This window comes from Carassius carassius, chromosome 37 (assembly GCF_963082965.1).
Source record: "Carassius carassius chromosome 37, fCarCar2.1, whole genome shotgun sequence".
NCBI lineage: Eukaryota > Metazoa > Chordata > Actinopteri > Cypriniformes > Cyprinidae > Carassius > Carassius carassius.
Genome location: NC_081791.1, coordinates 24,653,352 through 24,679,817, shown reverse-complemented (window position 1 = coordinate 24,679,817; position 26,466 = coordinate 24,653,352). Strand labels below are relative to the sequence as shown.

General features: G+C 35.6%; 1 protein-coding gene across 1 annotated transcript in view; it reads left to right on the top strand.

Moving 5' to 3' along the window:
• The window catches only part of LOC132118482 (cadherin-11), a 64,978-nt gene that overhangs the window by 4,614 nt on the left and 33,898 nt on the right, over positions 1-26,466 (top strand). The window contains exon 2 of the mRNA XM_059528342.1: positions 7,647-8,673. Within this exon, the coding sequence (XP_059384325.1) occupies positions 7,894-8,673 (780 nt within the window). The 5' untranslated portion in view covers positions 7,647-7,893. The remainder of the gene's footprint in view (positions 1-7,646; positions 8,674-26,466) is intronic.

The following is a 26,466-nucleotide window of genomic DNA, read 5'->3' as shown; positions in this document are numbered from 1 at the left end:
TTCACAGGATGTTGATTGATGGACTGGAGTGGTCTGGATCACTTGTGGATTATTGTGATGTTGTGATTGAGATATTGTTACGGCAACCGTTCACTGCAGTGGATCCATTGGTGAGCAAGTAATCTAATGATAACTTCCTCCAAATCTGTTTCTATGAAGAAACAAACTTGTCTACATCTTGGATGGTCTGAGGGTGAGTAAATTATCAGCAATTGCTTTAATACATTCCATTGCACTGTAGCATTGTATTGCTTTAATGCATTGACTTACTGTACATTATTCTGCAAATGTATTTTTGTTGTATAATGGACATTTTGGCAAACGTAGTAGGTCTTCTGGGAATGCAGTGCATTTAGGCTGTTTGCATACTGCAAAATCATATATTGCAGGAATAGTAAGAGCAGCATGGTGCTCTTCCATATATAACCAGAGCCAAAGTGAGTTTAATGGGTTGGGGAAAGGGGTTTAGGCCTCAGCGAAACAGAAGTGTATCAGAAGGGGCATGCGATGAGATGAGAAGGAAGGATACATTTGGAAAGGAAAGTTTGCTGTTAATATTGATGAGCAAGTGTTGATGTGATCCTAAAAGCAACTCTAGCAGAGATGACATTATCTCTTTTTTTTACCTTTGAGAAGGGCTGTGAAAATAGGTCGAAAAAGGGGAAAAGAATAGAACACAGGGATTGAGCTGTAGAGTAAGTCAAAGTTTTATGATCAGAAGCTCAGAACACTTACTGTGCTCCCCAATGTCACAGAGCAGTGGTGAATTATAGAATAAATGAAAATTTGTTGTCTTTCTTCATCTCTTTGGTAAACACTCCAGTTTGGATCAATAAAAGGCAGCTGTACACACTCAGAGGGCTGGCCCGTTCCTCATTTCCATTTTAATGAATGGGGCTTAGTGAGCTATTGAGCAAGTTATAATTGTGTTGTGGTGTAGAGACCTGGAAAAGTGTAGGATACTAAAAAGGATTTGTAAAAGTGCTGTGTGTGTGTATATTTCAGAGTTTCAGGGGCGAGCTTTCATTTTGTTTTGGTATTAATACAAATACTTTTAAATATGTGAAATTTACACCAGCGTGTGAAGGTTTAAATTAGAAACAAATCAAACATAGCTTAAGCAATGCACATCTTTTCATCACGTATATTTGTATAAGGCACAATTTGCACCCTGTATGTCATTTTAGTGAATTAAATTCGTACTTAGTCGAATTTATAATTTAAATGTTGCTTTACATTACATCACTTGCTCACTAATGGATCCTCTACAGTGAATGGGTGCCGTCAGCAGTCCAAATAGCTGATGAAAACATCACAAATAATCCACTCGACTCCAGTTCATCAATTAATGCCTTATGAAGTGAAAAGCTGTGTGCTTGTAAGAATCCATCAAGCATTTTTAACATTAAAACATTGCTTTCAGCTTGAAATATGAGTCCTTTATCCATTATATTGCTTTCTCCAGTGAAAAACCATCTCCTCTAAATCAGAAGAGAAATATGCACAGATCAAGCACAGTTTACAAGCCAAAACGGTTCTTAACAAAAATACAGGTGGATTTTGATGTGATAAGACAACAAGGGATGGACTTTTTCACTGGAGCAAGCATTATTACGGATTATGGAAAGAAGCAAAGTTAAAACACCTTAATGATAGATTTATTTATTTATTTAGAAACATGCAGGTTTTCCCTTTACAAGATGTTAAATGATTGAGTGGAATCAAATGGACTAGTTGTCGATTATTGTGGTTTTATCAGCTGTTTGGTCACTCATTCTGACGGCACCCATTTACTACCCAGTAAGCGTAGTTGCAAATTAATTAGAGTTAGGTGTCAATGGTGAAAGATTTTTGGCTGCAAGTTGATGCAAGCATGGACTGATGAAATCATGATCTGACAAACTCTGAACCCTTGGGTCCCACCAGATGGGGCTACAAAAATAATGTCTCCCTGTCCGCCATTGGTCAGACAAAACAAATAGACCCAACCTAAACTCACACCATTTGTTGATTCAGAAGTCAGGATGCTCAATCAGGGAGATCAATGTTTTCAACGCATCATGAAACTGCTGTATTTACACTTTTCAGGGAAATTGAGTTATGAATTTTTAGAGTTTGCATATTAAGCTGGGATAGGAAGAATTTTAAAATCAGACAGTAATTCGACAGTAAGTGCATCAGCTGTGGTATTCGGATATGTTGTTTTAGTTCATACAAAAGTATTTTTTATATATAATATTACTGATCCTTTGGATAGGGTTCTCTATTCTGAATAATTTCTAGTTTGTATCAATTTAAAGAGTGTTAATATGCGGGAATGATGAGATGGATGGATGAGGAAGATGGGATGTAGGACTGAGGAAGAAAAATGCCTGGTAATTATAGTTCTTAAGTCTCGTTATGTTGGTGACAGGCTCCATCATGCCTTTGGGCTCAAAAGATCAATTACTGGGACCTGACTCTAATGCTAATGAACTTAAGATCGTTAAACGTATGGGTGCAGAACACAAGAATTAATTATACCGTTTATATCTTCAATTTATCAGCTCAAGGAGATGTTTCTGATAGTTTGAACTCCTCAAGATGCTTGGCCTGGGGGGGTCCTAAGTCAGTAGATCCAGTTTGGACCCATGACAAGGACCGCATTGAATTTTCGACCCAGTAGAGCAACACTTTAGAGGAAGAATCTTACAGTTAATGCAGATTCTGCAGTGTTTAGGGCCTATTGGAATGAATAGTGGGAAATGTTATTCAAAATCAGGTCTCATGTTAACCATAAAATGCTACCTCATATAAAAAATTTGCTGGCACGTAAAAAGGCCTTATAACTGGTGTTGCGCACATGAATACAAAGCAACCTCTAACAGTCAAAAACAGTATTATCAGCTCAGTTGTTGAGCAATTCCTCTCAGTTACGCAAGTAAAAAGTACTGTAGATACAGTAAAACTGGTTGGTAGTGAAACATGCTTTTGTTGTTGTACAGCTTGGATTTTGATAAATATTTAAGATTCATTAAGCTAAAGATTGAATATGGTAAAATATTTGGCATAGTAAAGCTTGAATACGGTAAAATACTTAAATTGTAGTGAAGCTGGATTAATACGTGTGGTGATGCCAGAATATGGTAAAAATACAAAAGACTTAGAAAAGTGGAAATATGGTAAAATACGTAAGTTGTTAATGTAAAATGTTTTCGTTTTTTAGATTAAAGCTGGAATGTGGTATATGGTGAAACTTGAATTTGGTCAAATACTCATATGTGGTAAAACTGGAATATAGTTTAATATTTAAGATGTACTAGATCTGGAATATGGTAAAGTAGTCCATATGTGGTAAAGACTGATTATAGTAAAGTGCTTTATATGTGGTAAAGCTGGCATCTGGTATAATTCTTAAGATGTGGTAAAGCTGGAATAAAGTAAAATACTTGAGATGTGGTGGATCTGGAATATGGTAAAATAGTCCATATGTGGTAAAGCTTGATTATGGTAAAGTAGTTTATATGTGGTAAAGCTGGGATATGGTAAAATTCTTGAGATGTGATATAGCTGGAATATAGTAAGATACATTAGATTTGGCTCAGCTGGAATATGGTAAAATAAAGCCAAATAGTTGAGGTGTGGTAAAACTGAAATTTGGTCAAATTCTTGACATGCTGTAAAGCTGGAATGTAGTAAAGCTTGAATTTGGTAAAATACCTGCTAGAATATGGCAAACATACTGAAAGAATCGAAAAGCTAAAATGGTAAAATGCTAATGATGTAATATGGTACATAAATGGAAAAAAATCTTGACATATATTAAAGCTAAAATATGGTGAAGTACCTGATGTATTAGAGCTGAATTGATGTGAAATGCTTGATTTGGTAGAGCTGGAATATGATAAAATGTTTCAGAAGAAATGCAGCAGAAATGACCTGACCTGAACTCTTATTTCTCAGCATTACAAAAAAAAAAAAGAACACATAGGTCAGTTTGTTCTGATCTTTATTCACTTGTTTACTGTCACGTCCATCAACGGGCTGCTGATTAATTGGACTCAGTTGCATAAGTTTGGCCTTGACATTCCATTACAGCCATGTTCAGCCCACTCACTTCCACCTGTCTCTATTACTTTCTCCCGCGATACTGTTGCTGTCACCACCGCTGATGTGTGGAAACAATATTGATCCACAGCCGGGGAGGCAGCGGCCCATACAGCGACTTTATTGCTTTCTATTAATGATGCGTTTCATGGCCGATGGTACAAGCTCTTTCGTTGTGAACAAAGACCCAGGGCAAGCAAGACTGTCACGGGGATTTGTACTGTACATATCACATATGTTTTATTCAGTCGGGGGATGGGAGCGATTTTGCAGGGGGGCTGTGGACTACCGTGGTGCAAAAGGTTTTCTCATCTCGGACATTGCAGGGCTTCAACTAAATGGCAATTCACTGCGATCGAAAACCAATCTTAGTCAAGGGCTAATGTGCTTGTCTTGCAATAGGTTCTGTCTTAATATTCCTCCTGAGAAGAGGGTCTGTAACAAAGTTTTGTGTTGAGTTCCAGGCATGACTGTCTTAACAAACCCTTAACAAGGTTTAATTTTTTTTATATTTTTTAATTTTAATCAAAATACAGTAAAACGGCAAGATTGTGTGATATTATTTCAATTTAAAATAACTATTTTCTATTTTAATAATTTAAAAATGTAATTTATTCCTGTGACGCAAAACTGAATTTACAGTATCATTACTTCAGTCTTCAATGTCACATGATCCTTCAGAAATCATTCTAATATGCTTTAAATATCCATAAATTATCAATGTTAAAAACTCTTGTGGCACTTAAATTTTTTTTTTTTTGTGGAAACTGTGATAAACTGCAGTTGATTAGAAAAAAAGACATTAATATTTGTTTCATATATATATATATATATATGACCTTTCCATTCATATTATAGGATCCTGAAAAAAAGGGTTCTACCAAAAATATCAAACATATTTCAACATTGATCAAAAGAAGAAAACTAATGCCCGTACACTATATAGATGAGCAAATGAAAGATAATATATATATTTTAAGAAAAATTCTTAAACATTAGTGAATGAAAATAAATATATGGGCCTAATAAAATGAGGATACAAATGTAATGCTATCAAATCTCAATTAAGTAAAACTATACAGAGTTCCAATGAAAAATGATGGGTTTGATTATTCATTAGGTCAACAGGGCAACCTGAGCACCAAATAAGCAATAAACTTTTACACCACACATATTTTCTTCCATAAATGTTAAAAACTAGTTTTTCAAAGTTAGTTTTCATCTTGACTTTTCTATGGGTAGCTCCCAGTTGTAAAGAAATACAATTACAAAATGCCACTTCTGTACAAACACAGAGGTTCAAGAGTCACACAACTCTGATAATTGAAAGTTTGGATGTAGCCTGAGTCTCAGCTCTCTAACTAGCCTGAGCTCCGAGCAAGTCAGTGAAGGCTGACATTTGATGTTTCCGTCTGAATCACTGATCAGAGATTACTTACAGCACTGCGGTCTCTTGAGAGATGCACCGAGTTCAACATGACCGTATTGTTTTACGAGAAACACTAAGTACTCTTAGCGAGACATTTGAAGAGGGATTTAGCCAAGTCGTTTTGTGTGTGTGTGTGTGTAATGAGTTCAGACTCATTAGATAATCAAGGAAAAAGGCAAAATAGCAACTCTTAAATTTAGCTATAGTGCCATGGCCATAAGATTACATTCACTAAAAGTGTGCTGTTATTTTCTCAGTTGGCTGTCTAAATGTGTGAGGAGAGCTGCAGACTGTTTCTCTCCTGCTCTTAATCAGTTTAGGGAAAACTGTCTGACTGTTTAGGCCACAACAAGATTTTAGAGAAAGCGAAAAATGTCACAGTTTACCAGCACAGTTAAGATGCATTAGATGCAGTAAAAATGGAACGTTATAAATGCTATAAAGCCACAATATGGTAAAATAATTAAGATGTGTACCTGTGTGAAAATAAATCAATAAAATAAATGCTAACCATGCTTAAAAAAATACAGATGTATTTTTACATATACATTTTTATTGCATTCAGCTAATTGCTGCTAAAGTTCAGCTAATTGAATTTAATGTAAATGAAAACTAATACATTGCAATTAATATGCAATTACATGAGATTTAAAGTTTGCACTTAAGTATATTATTTCCATATTAAGTTAAAAGTACGCTAAAGTGTACGTCTTTTTCACAAAGATAGTGAAGCTAGAATGTAAACTATTAAATAGTAAAACACTTTGAAGTAAAGGAAAGCAGTTGTACAGCTGAATTATTATGAAATACTTTATTATAAAAGGACAATTTATTATTGTGTTTTTTTTACAAATAGTCTTGTTTAACCACATCAACTCTGGGGACCCACCGGTGGGTCCAATATTGCATATGCCTAATTCTCAAAAAATCTAAATAACAGCTGAAGTGGTTAAAGGTAGTATTGCTTGTTTAAATGGTCAAGTTGTTTTCAGTTTAGAGCATCTGTGTGCCTCAAAGAAAATGTGCTGCATAAGTGAATGAGGATATGGTTTGGTGCCAGAATGTAAAATGGTAATATGGTCGGCAATAACCTCGTCCGTACAGTTAGAGACAGCCCGGTAAAATGCTCAATCACACAAATCAACACATTTTCAAGACCCAAGTGATTGACTGTTCCAAAGTGCTTAGCCACCTAAAATTCATGCCAGTAATTACATTTCATGAACATAAAGTTTGTGAGATGTCCAAAAGCAGTTTAAAGAATATTGCAAGATTGTAATTTATGTTGAACATGTTAAGACTAGAGTAGCTGCCTGCTTTTGTTCATTTCACTTTAACATAAGGCATATCCTTAAATGAAGTATTAGATATAAAGCAATATACATTATATCTGTTGTTTATTGTTGTGATTCTTCATATCATTGCAGAAATATCAGCTAATGTAAAATTTATTTTTGCACAGCTATTTTTTGCATACAGTACATTCATGTAAAGCAATTTACACTACATAGAAAATAAATCTCAGCTGCCTGATTTCTTTATCTTGTCACAAAAAGTAAATAGGCTATATTATCACCAAGCTCTTTATATAGAGTTGGACATATGTCAGTATACACATAAAGCCATACATGCTATACTGTATAGCAAATATCAACTGCATGATTGCTTTTAGTATTGCAAAATGTCAATTGTTTCATCGTCCGGATTGTTTTTTAATACAAAATTTAATATGTTTGACTTTATTTGCATATGTATAAACATGTAGGGTGATATATAACCTATTATATAACAAATCCAAAATTACTAATTGCTTGCTTGCATCATTGCAGAATGTAAACTATATTATCGCCCAACTCTAATCAACTCAATTTGACTATAAGGCCTGAAGACAATAAGATATTTTCATGATTTTTCTAAAAATCTGTTTTAAAAATACTGTGAAAAGCAGTCCCAGATTCTAAGCGATTAAAAGTTTTATGAACCCTTGCTAGTTGTGCACATTTGTGTACCCATGACTCATTTCTCTACCCTTATTAAAACTGTGCTGTTTTTCCAGTAATCCCAACCGCAAATCCCAATGACGTTTACTCATGATCAGCACTGATTCTCATTCTCTTATCTCTTTGAACAGGTTTGACTGATCAAACCCAAACCACGGGAATCGCCCTTTGTGTTTAACCAGATCTAAAGACAGAAATATAATCCAAAAAAGTGGATAAGATGCTAAATGACCACTGAGACTCATGAAGAATAAGGAATTAAGAAGAGGAGATGAATGGAGCAGCCTCCCACACAGCAAGACAGAGTGTAAGTGAAGGTCGATCTTATTGTTCTTCCCCCTGTGGCAAACATTGTGACTAATAACGAAGTGAGGCACGATGAGTGGCCATATCTGGGCTGCACTGCTCTTTCTGTTCATGTGCCCAGAGCTCGGGGGAAGCAGTGCTCGACTTAAAAGATGGAAGAGTGAGGAAACCGCAAGGAAAGAAAGTTTGGTGGAGCATCTAGACGTGGAGGAAAGGCAAAGTGAGATGCCATTTGCCAACACAGCAGGAACACCAAGTTTAGCAAAGAAAAATGAAGATAATTTGAGAATTTTACCAAAAAGCAACAATGACAAAACAGAGTCTTTATCAGGACTGCATCATGCACAGATTGAAGAAACTGCAAAATCGGAATTTAAAATCGGAGTGACTCCAGTGTCGTTGTCTGGCACAAGTGTGAACACAGATTCTACTCTACGTAATGAAAGTAATTATTATCCCAAATTCAAAGATATCCGTGGAATCACAAAGACACTGGTATCAACTCTAAACCAGGACTCCAAAATATCTAGAATATCTCACGATCATTTCGTTCCTGCTGAACTAACTCCTGCAGTAGATGAAAATAAAACTGACAGATCTACTCTGAATGGCTCATCGGATGCCAGCATGATACTTCTGAAGCCAGAGTCTAGGTTAAATAGCAAACAGGAAGTGCAAACTGTAATGATGGGCAACCAGGAGTCAGACAGCAGTGGTGATTTCCATGGGACCTTTACTGGACCAAATTTGGAGGAGATGCCTTCACAATCCCGCAGCCGAAGAAGCTGGATCTGGAACCAGTTTTTTGTGATAGAGGAATATAGTGGACCAGAACCAGTTCTGATTGGACGGGTAAGCTGAACATTTGTATAATGCATTCGTTATACTTCCATGCTTTTTTAAAACAATTAATGAAACGTGTTTGCCACTCATTTTACTTCTGTAACCCAAGGTATTGAGTGAAAAAAGTTATTCAGGATGAAAAAAAAATGGCTTGGTTGCATAAGATGAAAAGAAAAGTCTTTTCAGAAGCAGTTTTGGTTGAAACTGTGATAGAAAGAATTACAAACACATATTCTTTGGTATAGTGTGCATTGACAAATTGTTCACAATAAGATCAGGAAATTGTTGTCTTTAAAGGAGTAGAACACTGAAAAATGATAATTCTGTCATTTACTGACTCATTCATGAATCCTCATGTCGTTCCAAGCCTGTATGACTCTGTCTTCTGTGGAACACAAAAGAAGATATTTTGAAAAACTTTTGTCATTGTTCATACACAGTGTATTCAAAAAATAAAAATAAAAAAGAAATAAAAATAAGAAGAAATGCAAGATGAGAAATGCATGTGTTCTACTGGTCTAAAGTTTGGAATAATTAAGATTTACATATTTTAGAAAAGAAGTCTATTTTGCTTATCAGGGCTGCATTTATTTGATCAAAATATTGTAAAACTGTAATATTGTGAAATATTAAGAAAAATTACAAATACACATTTAAAAAGAACTGTTGTCTATTTGAATATATTTTAAAATGTAATTTATTTCTGTGATGCAAAACTGAATTTTCAGCATCGTTACTCCAGTCTTCAGTGTCACATGGTCCTTTAGAAATCATTCTAACATGATTTGTTATTATTGGTGTTTAAATTATTATTATTTCTTTCAAGATTCTTAAAAATATTTATTGAGCATCAGATCAGCACATTAGACTGATTTCTGAGAGATAATGTGACACTGAAAACTGGAGTAATTCCACACACACACATGTTTTTTTTTGTGAAAAGTGGAGACATCCCATAGGCGTAATGGTTTTTATACTGTACAAACTGTATATTCTATGGCCCTACACCAACCCTACACCTAACCCTAACCCTCACAGGAAACTTTGAGCATTATTACTTTCTCAAAAAAACTCATTCTGTTTGGTTTATAAGCGTTTTGAAAAATGGGGACATGGGTTATGTCCTCATAAGTCACTCTCTCCATGTAATATGGTTACATATCCTGTGTCATACCCATGTCATTCTACAAAGTTGTGTCCTGATATGTCACAAAAACATGCCCACACACACACACACACACACACACACACACACATTAACCCTTTGCAATGTTCTCTTATAAATAAATCAAGCCTATTGCATTACCTCTGAGTTTATTAAAGATGGGACTTGGACAGTAATTATTAGATGTATCCAGAAAAAAAGACTGCAAAACGCAATTACATGCTCGCTGGTCACATTTAGAAACACATGCACAGACAAAGGCATGCACTAAAAACCCAGATGCTCGCACACGCTCTGCGGTAATGAGCTGCACTGGATGGATCGCATTAGCTGCGATTCACACTGAGTAAGTTTGTCAGATGCTTATACAGAACACAGGCTTTAAAGAGTCTGGCACTAAACCAACACAAGATCAAGAGAGCGCACCTCATAAATGTTGCATTCGCTTCTCTGCCTGTCACGATGCTGACACTGTATCCGAGTAAATGTTTATCCGATGGGCCAGGACATGCCGTTGTCTGTGCTGTTGTACATCACGGTGAGCCGTTTACCTGTGCGCGATCCTGAGAAGTGCATTGTGAATCAGTTATGGCTGAATGAAGGGGAACCGTCTAAGAGACAAAGCTGAACTTGACTGTTGCAGTGCTGCAAGGCGAAATGCGAGGCCAGACACAAGCACTGACGTTGATGTATGAACTGGGAACTTTCCTATTGGATTTGTAGTAAAGCTACTGAATCTGTGGGTTGTTTAACATGACAAATAGGCTGGGTTAGATGTTGAAGTGCAGGTTGAGAACTCATGAAATCATAATGAGAGTGGTCTATTTCTATTAGCTTTGAGGTTAATCTGTAAGCAAAGAATACTTTTAAAAGTTTACAAAATGAATGTTGCAGATTTATAGTTTTATGCATATTTTTGTCCAGTAAAATGCCTTCTAGAAATGATCTCTACCAATTGCAATCGACTAGCAGTAGTAGTGAATCAAAGTGACTCAAGTGTGAATGCAAATTCTACTTCAAATTTTTTGAACAGTTATTATCCCAAAAAATCACAGACAACAGTACCGCCCCTCAGCCAGAACTCCAGAATACATTTTTGTCCAATGAAATCCACACAGAAATTAATTCTACCACTTCCAATCGACTAGCAATAAGAGTGAATCATGTTTTCATAGTGACTCCAGTTTTGTTGTCTGAAACAAGTGTGAACACAGATTCTGCTTCATGTTTTATGAATAATTATTATCCCAAATTGAAAATATCCCAGAAATCACAAAGACGACAAATCCACCTCTCAGACCAAATTCCAAAATACATTTTTTTCCAATAAATCTTCTTACAAATGCTTTCTAACACTTTTAATCGACTAGCAATTGGAAAGAATCATGTTTTCATAGTGACTCCAGTTTGTTGTCTGACACGAGTGTGAACACAGATTCTACTTCACATTTTATGAATAATTATTATCCCAAATCCAAAGATATCCCAGAAATTACAAAGACAACAGTACCACTTGAACTCCAAAATATATTTTTGTCCAATAAAATGCCTTCTAGAAATAGTCTTTACCACTTGCAGTTGACTACTCTAATGTACACTCTTTTTTTTTCCTTCAACCAGTGCTAAAGGTGCAGAAAATGACATATTTCACCTATAAGTGATTCATACCTATCACATCCTTTGCTGTACAAACACAAATGAGCCACTTACAGTAGATGTATCAATATCCTCTAAGTGTAGACATGCATATTGGAAGCAACTGCTCAATATTTTATTTTCTCAAGGTCTGTATTCATTTTTGAGAAGTTGAGTGTGCACGTATATGCGTGAGTGTGTTTAGGCGTTTCATGTGATGTGTGTGTTTTGCCTCATTTGAACTCATTAGTGGAGGAATTGAGTATAGGAGAGAAATGCATGTGGTGTTTCTGAAAGAACAAATGTGGACACTGGAGAATCAGAAAGAGGGAGAAATGGATAGATCAAGGAGAAGAGTGTACAACAGTGTGGATGAAAGAGAATGAGAAGCAGGGAGGGGCTTTTCCTGCTGGGAAACTCATCAGAGATCATTTCCCAAATTCCATTCTTTTTTTTTTACCATCTCTTTTTTTGTCTCTAAATTTGTTTAGTTTTTTTTTTGAGTATTGGATTCATTTCTTTCCCACAGTGAAACATTGTAGTGTACACAGACGACTGCAGTAGAGCAATTAAAGCACAAATCTGAGAGCGAATGATTAGAAGATTTATAAAACAGATTTGAGAGGAGATGAAAGAAACAAAGAAAATAGGATATGGAAATACTGATTGAGGTTAAAGATGATGTCTGAAATCAAGTACTTCTGCTGTACTAGTTAATCTAAACAATTCTGCCCTACAAACTAGCTGACTATTTATTTTTTTTATTTTGCAGCTTGATAAAGGAATAATTGACTCAAAACGAACATTTGCTGAACATTTACTCACCCTCAGGCCATTCAAGATGTGGATGAGTTTGTTTCTTCATCTGAACATATTTGGAGAAATTTAGCATTACATCACTTGCTCACTCATGGATCCTATGCAGTTAAAGGGATAGTTCACCCAAAGATGAAAATTCTGTCATCATTTACTTACCCTCATGTCATTCCAAACCTGTATGAGTTGCTTTCTTATGTTGAACATAACAGAAGATATTTTGAAGATTGCTTGTAATCAAAAAGTTGGTGGTTCCCATTGACTTCCATTGAATTAGTTTTCCTACTATGGAAGTCAATGGGAACCGCCGACTGTTTGATTACCAGCAGTCTATCCCAAAGCATCCAAACATCTTATAAAAACATCCACAAGTACAATAGCAATAATCCACAAGTATCCACAGCACTGAAGTTCTTGAAATAGTGCCTTCTGAAGTGTTTTCTTCTTTCATTCCACTGTATGCTCATAATTTTACATTAATTTCATTCTAAACAAAACTTCCAAATGTAGACTAGAATATGTTTTGTATTAGATGTTTTTTTTTTCAGTAACAGTTTTTGTGTAATTTGATAAAGCCTATAGGCTACTTATATAGAATTTGCATGAAAAACCTTACCCTATCTATTCTTCAATTTTGCAAAGTTGCATCTTTATATTTTTAAAAGCCATCGTTGTGTCTTTTTATATTTAAAGAAGTGCTCGTAAGTGGGGGTTACAAGTAAAACAATCTCATTTGGAGCTGAATGAACTTAACCTTGTTTGAATGAGGTGGTTTTGTGCAATACTCATGCTTTTCTCTCTTACCACATGAAGTGCTGCTTTTTGTGCAGTGTGAAACTATTATAGTATTTATTAATATTTAAAATATATATTTTTTTGCATTAAAATTGTATTTTATTTTTTATTTTGTCATGTGATTTTATCTTTTTATTAGCTTTTAAATATTTGTGTGTAGCTTGAATTTTTTATTTCAATGTAATTTAATTTAGTAAATTTAGTACTTCAAACTATTTTATTTCAGCAATTTTATTTAAGCTTTTCAAGTTTACGGTTTTTTAATTAAATCTACTATTTAGTTATTTTGTTACATTTCAGCTTTATTTCAGTTGATTAAAACTATTTTAATAGTTTTAGTTTTAGCAATAGAAATAGTGTGCAGCACCCTTTATGCTTCTCTTACTTTTTGTCTTTTTATTCATTAATTCAAAATTTTGAATCTCAATGTGTCTTATTTTAAAGGGGTCATATGATGTTGCTAAAAATAACATTATTTTGTGTATTGGGTTTAATGCAATGTGTTTATGAGGTTTAAGTTTAAAAAACACATTATTTTCCACATAATGTACATTATTGTTTCTCCTCTATGCCCCGCCTTTCTGAAACGTGTAGATGTTTACAAAGCTCATCCTCGGAAAAGCGAGGTGTGTGCTGATTGGCCAGCTTTCCAATGCGTTGTCATTGGCTGTGAAAAGAATAAAACCCATTATAAACGAGGCATTTGTTGCATCCAGTGGAGACATAATTACTGATTATATTGATTTATACTGTCATTTTACGCATTGTGTTGCGTAACGCGCCACGTAAACTTAAAACCATGTCTGCATTTGTGATCGGAGAAACGACAAAGAACAAGCACTACTCTACACTGCTCAAAACTCGCATTGGAATCATCATTGGTAAATCCTTTATGAAAATGTACTTACAGACTGTGAATCAGAAGTGCCAGACTGTCCTTGCAAAGTTGCTTGACTATCGCCTAAGATAACAATAATGCAGTATATGATTTGGTGGAAAAGTTGTTATTATACCATTAAATTTCACTTCTAGTCTACTTTGGTGTCTTTCATCAAATTGCTGCTTCATGTCAAGCCTTATAACACCCTGTACCCGTGATAAAATCATAGCAGTTTAGCCACTGACAACATATCAATGAACAACACAGAATAAGAGCTTGTGATCATATTGCACAGAATGGGAAAGAGGGGATTGAAAATCTGGATGAGACTGAATGCCTGTATACTCCACATTTTGGCAATTGAGGAAATTGTACTATATTATTATGCAATGCTATTTTATTATGCAATTCTGAGCACATCCGAGATTAAAACTCTGAATGCTAGCGCTGAAGGAGGCAGTGTGCTTTCTGTCAGCCTGCTGTTAGTTGACAGGTTTATGGATGTCCAGAAGTCACTGTTTAGCATGCATTATTACTGAGCAGGGAAAGCTAGAGATGGTTCTGGTGGTCCTGAGCTGTAGTGATGGGTTTATCGCTGCATGTTTACTCAGGCCTGGAAGCTTTTGGCAGCTCTTTGCTGTGTGTGTGTATGTGTGTGTGTTAAACTGAGGGTCTTAATTTAAGTGAAGGCTGTAAACCTGGCCATCACTGGACCATGGGCAGAGCTGAAGCCCCTCTTAGCATGTGGTCAGATTCGACACACTGTCTGTAAGCAGCACGATATAGTCCTTGAACAATGTGTGTGCTGTGTGTATGTCTGTTAGTGATTGTGTTTCTGTGTATGCTGTGTAAATGTATGTTTGTATATTTGTGCATTGTGTTTATCTGTAGTGTTTAAATGTAGTGATGCTTTGAAAATAATAAAAGTTTATTTTAATTTTAATTTTAATTTTTATTATTTTTTTACAAGGCAAAGGTGCCAGTGATTGAAAAAAAAAGTAAAAAAAAATAAAAATTAAAGATTAATTTTTTGATTACCGTCACCTCTGCTTCGGTTAAAATAAAATATCAATATTTGAGTATTACTCAATATTCAATCATTATTATAATTCATATATTTATTGTATTGTATGGTTTTATTTGTAAATCTTTTTAAGCATTGTTTAATTGTTTACATTTTTATGTTGTTGTTTGTTATTTTTAAAGATGTGAAATAAATAAAAAGATATCAAAAGAGAAATAAATGTAAATAAATAAATGTGTTTGTTTGTTCATTTATATCACTGGCACCTTTGCTTTGGCCATATAGAATAAAAGAAATATTTCAGTTGCTCAGTGATTATTATGTAATCATTCATTAATTAAAATATCAATTTATTTAATGCATTTATTTATTGCATTCAAAAAAGTTTAATAAATAATTATATGATTAAATATTGCAATTTTATTTGTTTCTGTTATTCGAGTAATTGAAGGAGCATGAGCAAGTGTTGCATTAAACGTAAGGTGTGTATTCTATTATTTCCAGTCATTATTTTTGCATTTCATTTAAAAAATGCATGTCAGAAATCATAAAGTTAATTTGCATCCGATTTCACTTCTGTAACGTGGCCTATTATTTCAACATGTTCAACAGTGAAAAATGTTGGATGAAGCTTTTTGATGAGTTTCGCACAATAAGACCAAACCAGTAAATAGAGTCAATTTTGATTTCCTGTATGCTTTAAATAAGTGCGCGTCTGTGTTTGTGAGTGTGTTTTGACTGCTTAGAGTAATAAGCAGTGAATGTGCTTTGACATCATGGTCGTGCTGTGTTCTGGAACTTACACACGCGTGAACGCAGACCGATCAGCCCGCGGCGAGAGAGAGAAAGAGAGGCTCCTCTAAGCTGCTCTTTGATGCCGTGCTCTTTTCCTCGTCTGACACACAGCAATGTTTGCTTTATTGCCTCCCAAAATCAACCAAGCGTGCCTCCTGTGTGACCCCCTCAGGACAGGAAGTCTCTCTGACTGCAGGAAGTGTAAATCTTTCCCACTTCACATCACTTGCGGCTAAATTTGTCTTTGGCTCCACACTCATAGGAATTCAAGGATGAATTCCCTGAATTTCAGAGAACATTTGTCAGTTTGTCGGGTTTGGGACCGCTGTCAGCGGGTTTGTAAATATATTACAGAAGCTCCAATCTTCCGAAATGAAACAAGGAAGACTGTGTGATTGTTTTCTGTCTGTTACGACTGTTGCTTGTCAGCTTGTATGATACGACCCCAATGAGATTTTGGGTAAGAGCCAAGGCAAGCTGTGCAACATCACTGTGTGGCTTTTATGTCAAACAGTTTGAAATATGTCTTAAGACGGCTCTCGACTGGCAGCGTTTTATGTTTATCAATCATGTCACGTTTTGACATCCTCATTGATGTGTGATGTGTAATTGAAATGGTGCAGCACAGACTCAAGCAAGATTTTGGCTAATGTTAGCAATATTTTGCCTGTAAACTAAAGGAAAATAATGTCTGATGTGAAAGAGACAATTTGTGGACTGCTTATTTTTCAGAGCATCTTCTCCTTATGGACAAAAGTATTGGGGCACCTGACCATTACACCAACTTTAATGACATCCCATTTTAAATACATAGACATTAATATGGAGTAGGTTACTCTTTTGCAGCTTTAACATCTTCTCTTTGGGGGAAGGCTTTTAGCAAGATTTCGAAGTGTTTCTGTGGGAATGTGTGAGGTCTGATGTTGGGCGAGAATGGCTCACAATCTCCATTCTAGTTCATGCCAAAGTTGTTTGATGGGGTTGAGGTCAGAAATCACTGCGGGCCATTCAAGTTTGTCAGATTTATCCAACCATGTCTTTATGGACCTTTCATTGTGCACTGGGGCACAACCATACTGGAATAGAAAAGGGCCTTCCCCAAACTTTTCCTACAAAGTTGGAAGCAAAGCATTGTCCAATATGTCTTGTTATGCTGAAGAATTAAGATTTGCCTCCAATGGAAGTAAGGAGCTTAGCCCAACCCTTGAAAAACAGACCCATACCACTATCCCTCCTCCACCAGACTTTACAGTTGGCAGTCAGACAGGTAATGTTCTCCTAGCATCTGCCAAACCCAAACTCGACCATCAGACTGCCAAACATGATTTATCACTCCACAGATGGGTTTCCACTGCTCCAGAGTCCAGTGGTGGTCTGCTTTAAACCAGCCCATCCAACACTTGGCATTTTACTTGGTGGTGTGAGGCTTGCATGCAGCTGCTTGGCCATGGAAACCACGTTGGTGACTTTCACGCACCATGCACCTCAGCACTCAGTGATCTGCTCTGTGACGTTATGTGGTCTTCTGCTTCATGTCTGAGTTGCTGCTTTTGCTAAAAGCTATCTATCTATCTATCTATCTATCTATCTATCTATCTATCTATCGATCTATCGATCTATCTATCTATCGATCTATCTATCTATCGATCTATCTACAGAGCTGGGTAGATTACTTATGAATTGTAATCAGTTACTAATTACAGATTACATGAAAAAATTGTAATCAGTAATATAATCTATTAGATTACACATTTTTGGTAACATAATCTGATTACTTTTGGATTACTTTTAGATTGCATTTGTGCTAAGCTTTATTTGATATCACATATATTCAGTTAGCCTAATCTTGTACTTTTTTGGAAATATATTTAAATATATATATTTAATTCACCAAAAAGAGCCACTATAGCTTCTTTTTTAAGTGCAATATATGGACAGTTAACACTTACAAAATCCTAACACTAATTTACCTTGCTGTTAGAGTTTGCTAGTAACACTGATAAAAACAAAATCACATCTTATGATTTTAAAGCATATTTACTTATATTTAAGTAAATTTAGAAAACCAATATTGAAAAACATGAAAATGGTAAAATATTTAATATAAAAAAAAAAAAAACACTAGAAGTGAATAAGACTGTATCAATGAAAAACATCAAACAATGTAGCTACATTGCGAACATGAATTTTGAAAAAGACTAAACTCACACTGCGATGACATTTCTATCCATCTCAAACCATTTTAAGGGCAAAGTAACTATGAGGAAAAGTCAAACAATAACAACATTACAAAAATGAATATTAAAGCTCACAGCAATAACATTGCTAAAACAGGGCTCGACATTAAGCTTTTACATGAAAAGTCCTTCCGACAAGTAAATCAATCATTCACTTGTCCGAGTAAAAAAGTTACTTGTCTGGGGAAAAAAAAATGTTTGTTTTTTGGCACAAATGTAATTTATTCTGAAGCAGTCTAATCAGTGCTCTATCATGTATTACTTTAATCAGTATATTTTTGATATTTGGCTTAAATTGATTGCTGTTACACTTTATAACTTTATAAAGGAAAATATTTTCCTAAACTGACTAAATGTAGATGTCTACATTTACGTTGAATTCTTAAATGTTATCAATACATTAAATTAGAATAATAAGACATTATGGTTGTTATTATTGAAATATTATCAGTATCTACAAACTCCATATGTCCAAATGCATAAATAATGTTATTAGATACATTTTTAACTTTTTTGACATACAAAATATGAGAAGTTGAAAAAAATGCAATGATACTTTTAAATATGATATTAAACCACCAGTAGGTGGTGGCAAGTCACTGTTTTAATGAGTGAATCAGTGATTCAACCGATTCAACCGAAGCAAGTAACCGTTTTTATAAATGACTCACTGAATTATTGACTCATTTAAAAAATAATTTAGTAACAAAAGACTGTTGCTCGCAGATGCGCGACTGTTCTGCTGTGGCTTTGCTTAGAACTACTTTTGTTTGAAATGGAACAAAAACGATCCACAATGTCTCTAAAATGTAAGTCAGTTAATATTACTTGTTTATTTAACTGAAGATGTATAAAATCAGTATCACATTTGCAATCGAGCTGAAAGTCGGAAAAACAACACTCCTGGACTTGTGATGTTGCACATATTATACAGAATATTTATATTTTTTTCTACCGCAGTATGTTTGTTTCTTTGTGTGTGCTGTTTCTTTGTTTCTTTCTCCGTGAGGCTTCACGAGCCTCAACTGATGCGATCTTGATACTGTCAATACATTATCCGTTATTAGTCACCGTTTACACAAAGTAATAAAATCAGAATCATTCTCGCCAAATTGTGCTGCCCTATTGTTTGTTATAAAAATTTTGATTAGGTTACTTGTCCGGTCGGGCAAGTACAATTCTCTTTCACTTGCCTTTCACAAAATCCACTTGTCCCGGACAAGCGTTAATGTCGAACCCTGGCTAATATATAAAGACCATTTGGGACCATTTTTCATCTCAAAACACTTGAAGTGCATAAGGTAGTAAAAATGAAGAAATATCAACATTTAAAGAACATGAAATTTCCAGCAATAACTTTGCTAGGTCAAAGAATTCCATGGACAGCAAATTAATCCATGGTAGGCAGAGTTTACACTGAATAGTGACATTTTCCCATGTCTTTCTTTAAAAATTAAATGCTGTCTGAACATCCAGTGATTGAAGGCTGCGTTCCCCTCCATTTTCCTTTATTTTGTTGCCGATTTCTCCTGAGTGTGATTCTGACACCCCTCCCCCTCTCCGCCGGAAAAACTCGAAGAATCACGAATGTATATAAATGGCAGGTTTATTAGGAAAATATAAACATTAAAAAAATAATCAATGAATTGTGAACGACTTATTAACATTGTGCAAATCATATGTAATCATGTAATCCATGAAAAAGTAACTGTAGTCTGATTACGAGTATTTTAAAATGTAGTTTACTCTAATTACAAGTACTTGAGTTTTGGAATCTGATTACGTAATCCAGATTACATGTAATCCGTTACTACCCAGCTCTGTCTATCTATCTATCGAACTATCTATCGATCGATCTATCTATAGAACTATCTATCGAACTATCTATCTTTCGAACTATCTATCGAACTATCTATCGAACTATCTATTGATCTATCTATCTATCGAACTATCTATCTATCGAACTATCTATCGATCTATCTATCTATCGAACTATCTATTGAACTATCTATCTATAGAACTATCTATCGAACTATCTATCTTTCGAACTATCTATCGAACTATCTATCGATCTATCTATCGAACTATCTATCGATCTATCTATCTATCGAACTATCTATTGATCTATCTATCTATCTATCTATCTATCTATCTATCTATCTATCTATCTATCTATCTATCTATCTATCTATCTATCGAACTATCTATCTTTCGAACTATCTATCAAACTATCTATCGATCTATCTATCGAACTATCTATCTTTCAAACTATCTATCAAACTATCTATCGATCTATCTATCTATCTATCGAACTATCTATCTATCGAACTATCTATCGAACTATCTATCTATCTATCTATCTATCTATCTATCTATCTATCTATCTATCTATCTATCGAACTATCTATCTATCTATCTATCTATCTATCTATCTATCTATCTATCTATCTATCTATCTATCTATCTATCTATCTATCTATCTATCTATCTATCTATCTATTGTGACGAGTCAGCTGCCTCCTCCCTGATTGTCACCGGCACCCCGTCCTAAATCGCCGCCCTTCACCAGGCTCCCGACTGAAGTGGGTGTGTGAGAGAGGAGGGGCGCTGGACGAGTCAGGGCTGGCGGCATGTGATGGGGCACACCTGAAAGAAATTGAGCCTTCTCACCGCCGCTGTTTAAAAGCCCAACGCGCCTCTCCTCGGGAGACTGGTCTCTTCCCCGTGCATGCACACTGGTGTCCTCGTGGGTCCAGGAAGGGTGCGTTGAGGGACTCCCGCGCCACCAGAGATGTGAGCTGCCGGACCCGCGATCCGGATGGGAACCGCACCCGTTTACACGGCCGTCGGGCCAGGATACCGGGCCGTCAAACCCATGCCAGCGCAGCGGGCAACGAGAGAGATGCGGCTGCTAAAGGATGCCGCCGCCCCTTGCGCCCCGGACCGAAGAGGGGAGCGCGAGCGGCTGCCGGACTCCGCCCCTTACCTGGACCCTTCCTCCATGAACACTGCCCGACCCCCATGAATCCCGCAGCACGACAAGGACACCAGATTCCCTGTTTATTTTGGACACTCTTCCCCTTTTGCAACCTTTATCCCCTGTTTTATTTGATTTTCTGATAATAAAAGCCTCTCCGAGCCCTGACGCCACGCCCACTGTGTCTGTCTTGTGCTCCTCCCGTCACACTATCTATCTATCTATCTATCTATCTATCTATCTATCTATCTATCTATCTATCTATCTATCTATCTATCTATCTATCTATCTATCGAACTATCTATCGAACTATCTATCGAACTATCTATCTATCTATCTATCTATCTATCTATCTATCTATCTATCTATCTATCTATCTATCTATCGAACTATAATTCGATCTATCATTCTATCATTCATCCATCATTTTGTCTAGCTATCCATCCATCCATCATCCAAATTTAGTTTTTAAATAAAAAATAGTTGCATTGAATTTCATATAACTAAATTTGTACATTTAAATTCAAACTGCAAGTGCATGTATTTTAAATACTATCAACATATATCTGTATAATGCTTCTGCAATTTGGATTTGGATCAAATGGAGGAAGTGAAATGGAATTTAAAAAGACGTTCTCAATTTAATTCTGAATGTTGCACACCACACACTTTGAATACACATATTGTATATATATGAATACACATATTGTATATGTATAATATATATCAATAGTACAGTATTTTATTTTAACAGCAAATAACTAAAATTTCATATCATGCACTTCCAGGAAGACCTCTGCAAATACTACCAGACAGCTTTCTTCTGGTTTTATAGACTTGTTTTTATTTTCAGTATCACTGGTGAAAACTGCCCGATTATCTCAGAATAATTGCAGACCCGCTGATCATGTCCGTCCTTTCTCTCTAATGTCAGAATAAATGCGTTTGTCTCTCAAACTCCTCAGTTCTTTTGGTCTTGCCACTCTGACTGGTGCTAATATCTATTAGAGCTGATTTTGAGATCTACTCAAATGCTTTGTTCTGTGTTATTCTCCCTCTCTTTCTTCAGAGGGACTCCTTCTCTGCCTCTCAATGTCACACATACATGCTCTCTCTGACTACAAATGGCTTCAGAGTACACTAAAGAAAAGCACTCGGTGTACCTCAGAGCTCTTATTATGATCAAAAGCCTTCATGTCTCTCAAATTTTCAACCAACCAGTACAGTATTTGCAATACCACACTACCATGCAATGTTGGGGAGCAGCTAACTAGAAAGTCCTAATGTTATGCAGTGTAACAACAGTTCAGCTGTTTTCAAAATGATGTCCCACAGGGAAAGAACCTATATGTGGATATATGCGCATATATGAAACCTATATGCAGTGTATATGCACATATATGCTGCATATATGCACATATATGATCATATATATGCTGCATATATGCGCATATATGCTGCATATATGCATATATATACTGCATATATGCTGCATATATGCGTATATATACTGCATATATGCTGCATATATGCCATAGCTATATATACTGCAGATATGCGTATATATACTGCATATATGCTGCATATATGCGTATATATGCCACATATAGGCAAAATTGAGGTGCATATATGTGCATATACAGGAAATATAGGTCTCCTGTATTGCTTCTTCATATCCATATTTTCAGAAAATGTACAGATTCGCCGTCGAGAAGAAACGCAAAGGCGTCGTTTTCAAATATATCCACTCTGGGACCCAGTTTCAAAACATCGGTTTCACTCTTCCAAAACGCCAGATCCGTGTGGACGAAAACGCCTATCCGCAAAAAAATGTGCGCCGAAAAAAAAGAGGAAATAATAAAAATCTCGGACACCCTATCAAACGTCATTGGATAGTGCAGGAAGGAAGAGGAGGAGGAGGCAGCGGAGGAGGAGGAGGATGATGAGGCGCGTCATGACAAACCTTCAAAGAATATTAAAGATAATTTTTTTTTTCTGTTCAGTTTTTTTGTCTTATTTTTCTTCTTGTACTATTTGATTGTTCTTGTAAATACATAATGTACATTTCTATATTTTGGACTTTTTTTATGTTGCCTAGCAGCTATGGATTTTAATTTTACTATTATAGGTGAACATATAGGTACATATATACGTGCATATATGTGCCTATATAGGTATTTGTATGCACATATATATGTGTACATATATGTGTGAATATATGCGTGCATATATGTACATATATGTGTACATATATGTGTGCATATTTGTACATATATATGTTCATATATATGTACATATATATGTGTGCATATATGTGTCCAATTTTATATATGTCACATATATTAAAAACATATATCAAAACCTATATTGAAACATATATGTTTATATAGGTTTTTTCCATGTGGGGTTGTTTTCCAAAAAGTAGTAGTATAGCGTGACATAACGCCACATAGCTAGTTGTTAGTGCCCCATTGCATTGTGCATAGGTTTTATAGTTGAGTGACTTGAGGAAATAATGAAACACAGGGAGAGTAACCCTATAGGAAATTCAGGGTTTGTTCAGGTGATCAATGTAAATTAAACACAAAAGAAGATATTTTGAAGAATGTTGGTATCCAAACAGTTTCTGGTCCCCATTGACTTGCATAATAATTTATTTTCCATACTATGGATCTCAGTCGGGGCCAGCAATTGTTTGGGTACCAACGTTCTTCAGAATGTCTTCTTTTATCTTCAACAGGAGAAAAAGATTCCATACAGGTTAAGAACAACTCAAGGATGAGAAATGATGACAAAATTTTGCTTCCTTTTTTTTTAATTTTTTTTTTTACTTCCTCTTGAAATGTTTACAACCACTGCAATGATTTATCTGAGTTCTGTGTCGCCTTAAATCACATCATTTTTTCTACATCCATTTTGTTTCTTTCATTTTATAAATATACAGTATATGGGTGTGTTTTTTTTAGCTTATTGGTTGTTTTTAGTAGAAAGTTTGATGCTGTCTCACTAATTAGGAGCTGTTCATGCATGCATTCATTTAAAAATCCCAATTGCTTTTGTGCCAGGAAAATACTGCATTTTGAAAAAATAAACTATATGATTTGGTAGATATTTAAAAGTGTGGGGTCAGTAGAATTTTAAAGAACTTTTAATCTGCAAGGACACATTATATTGACAGCAAAGGCATTTATAATGTTACAAAAGATTTTTATTAAAAAATAATATAAATAATAATGTAGAATAAATTACATTTCAAATAGAAAATAGTTTAAAATGTTAATATATTTCACAAGATCACTGTATTTTGAATAAACAAAATGCAGAATTGGTGAGCATAAGATGCATCTTTCAAAGACATTAAACTTGTTAGCATCTTGTATAACTGATCACTGTAATTTAATTACTTTAAATAGACTGTAGCTTGAACTGGAAGACTGTCGAGAGGTGAATCATTCTTATGCTAAATATATGTATAAATGCAAAGTTATAATTTTGCAAAAGAGGCCCCACCTATGGTTAAACTCGCAGCTTTATTATTATATTGTATCTAAACAAGTACAATTTATGACACCAAACTTGGCCAATAGTTTATATATATATATATATACATGAAGTAAGTCCGTTGCAAACATAGTATCTGTCTGTGGGAGTTAATGCAGGAGCGTGTGTTCCATGGAAGGACGAGTGTTAATATGGGATTATGAATCCATGTTCTTACCTCACTTATTTAAAACAGTCTGACAGCTCGTGCACTCATGTTCTGCTATGGCTGAGCACTGCCATCACTGAATATACAGCTCTCCGGTCTGACGTATGCAAATGCATCTGTGTGTGTGTATTAAGGCATTTTCAGGGCTAATTTGTAGATTTAAAAATCCATGTTGTCAGATGCACAGCGGTACAGAGCTGGTGTTTGTGTGGTGATAAGGGAAAATGCACAGGATAATGAGGGATGATCAATGCACAGATTGGGTTCATCCAGAAGGGTCCAGCAATGCATGCATTTCTACAGTATATATTTATATGTGTGTGTTTCTGCAAGAAAAACTGGGATATACAAGCTTAATGAATAATGAATAATAAGACGAATAGAATGGAATAGAATTAACCCTAGAAAAGGTTGTGCGTAAAAATCCCAGTAGATCAGCAATTTTTGAAATACTCAGACCAGCCCATCTGGCACCAACAACCATTCCACGTTCAAAATCACTTGAATCATAAATTCTTCCCCATTCTGATGCTCGGTTTGAACTTCAGCAAGTCGTCTTCACCACATCTAGTGGTCTGCTGGTGGAGTTGCTGTCATTTACACGTACCCGTGTACCGTATTTTCCGGACTATAAGTCACACATTAGTCACACATAGTTTGGCTGGTCCTGCGACTTATAGTCAGGTGCGACTTATTTATCAAAATTAATTTGACATGAACCAAGAGAAATGAACCAAGAGAAAACATTACCGTCTACAGCCACGAGAGGGCGCTCTATGCTGCTCAGTGCTCCTGTAGCCTACACTGAAGCACTGAGCAGCATAGAGCGCCCTCTCGTGGTAGACGGTAATGTTTTCTCTTGGTTCTAAATAATTGCGACTTATAGTCCAGTGCGACTTATATATGTTTTTTTCCTCGTCATGACATATTTTTGGACTGATGCGACTTATACTTAGTCCGAAAAATACAGTATATATACCGTCAAGAGCATGCCAAACCTGTAGGTGGCGGTGTAACGAGAAGCTCAAGCCCACGAAAGCCAATCAGAATCCCGAAAATCACATGTTAACATAGATCGCACTTTTGACATAGGTGCGAGCTCTGCCACATACTGTGACATTGGCTGCCTAAACACCCGTTTGTCTCAGTTTACATACAAACTTGCAAACAAAGATATTCAAAATCTCCACTCTGGCCGGAGTTTTTAGAAAGAATCTGTTTCAGATGTCTCAGTTTTTCAAAATAACCATGTACGTGTTACTAGCCATTGGTACAAATTTGGAACAATGCATGAAATGAAAACATTTAAGTTAAAATTGTACATGGTGCCTTTTCAAGTAAAAGTTCATAAATAAATAATAATAATAATAAAAATTATGGTAGAATGTTAAAATGGCCCTACCATTAAACAGAGTGATCTGTAAGTGGTTACTGAATATTTTTGACTAGAAAAAGCTGCAGTATGTACCAGACAGTCAAGACCAGTCTCTATCAATCTAGTATATGCACACCACAGGGGCGACTGTATGTCTGTACTTGCTGTATATTTGTGCTGAGGATGTGGGAGTGTTTGACATCTTGTAGTCTAGAAAGCAGTGTGAAAGTCTAAAAAGTACAGAGAAATGGGCTGGGAGAGAGTCAAAGAATTGAAAAAAAGAAAGGAAAAAGACAGAAAGTTGTCACTGTTTTAAGACTAAAAGCAGGGGGAAGAGATTTTAGACGCAGGAAGAAAGAACCTAAGAGCTCCTTTAATCACAAGCTCCCTCAAT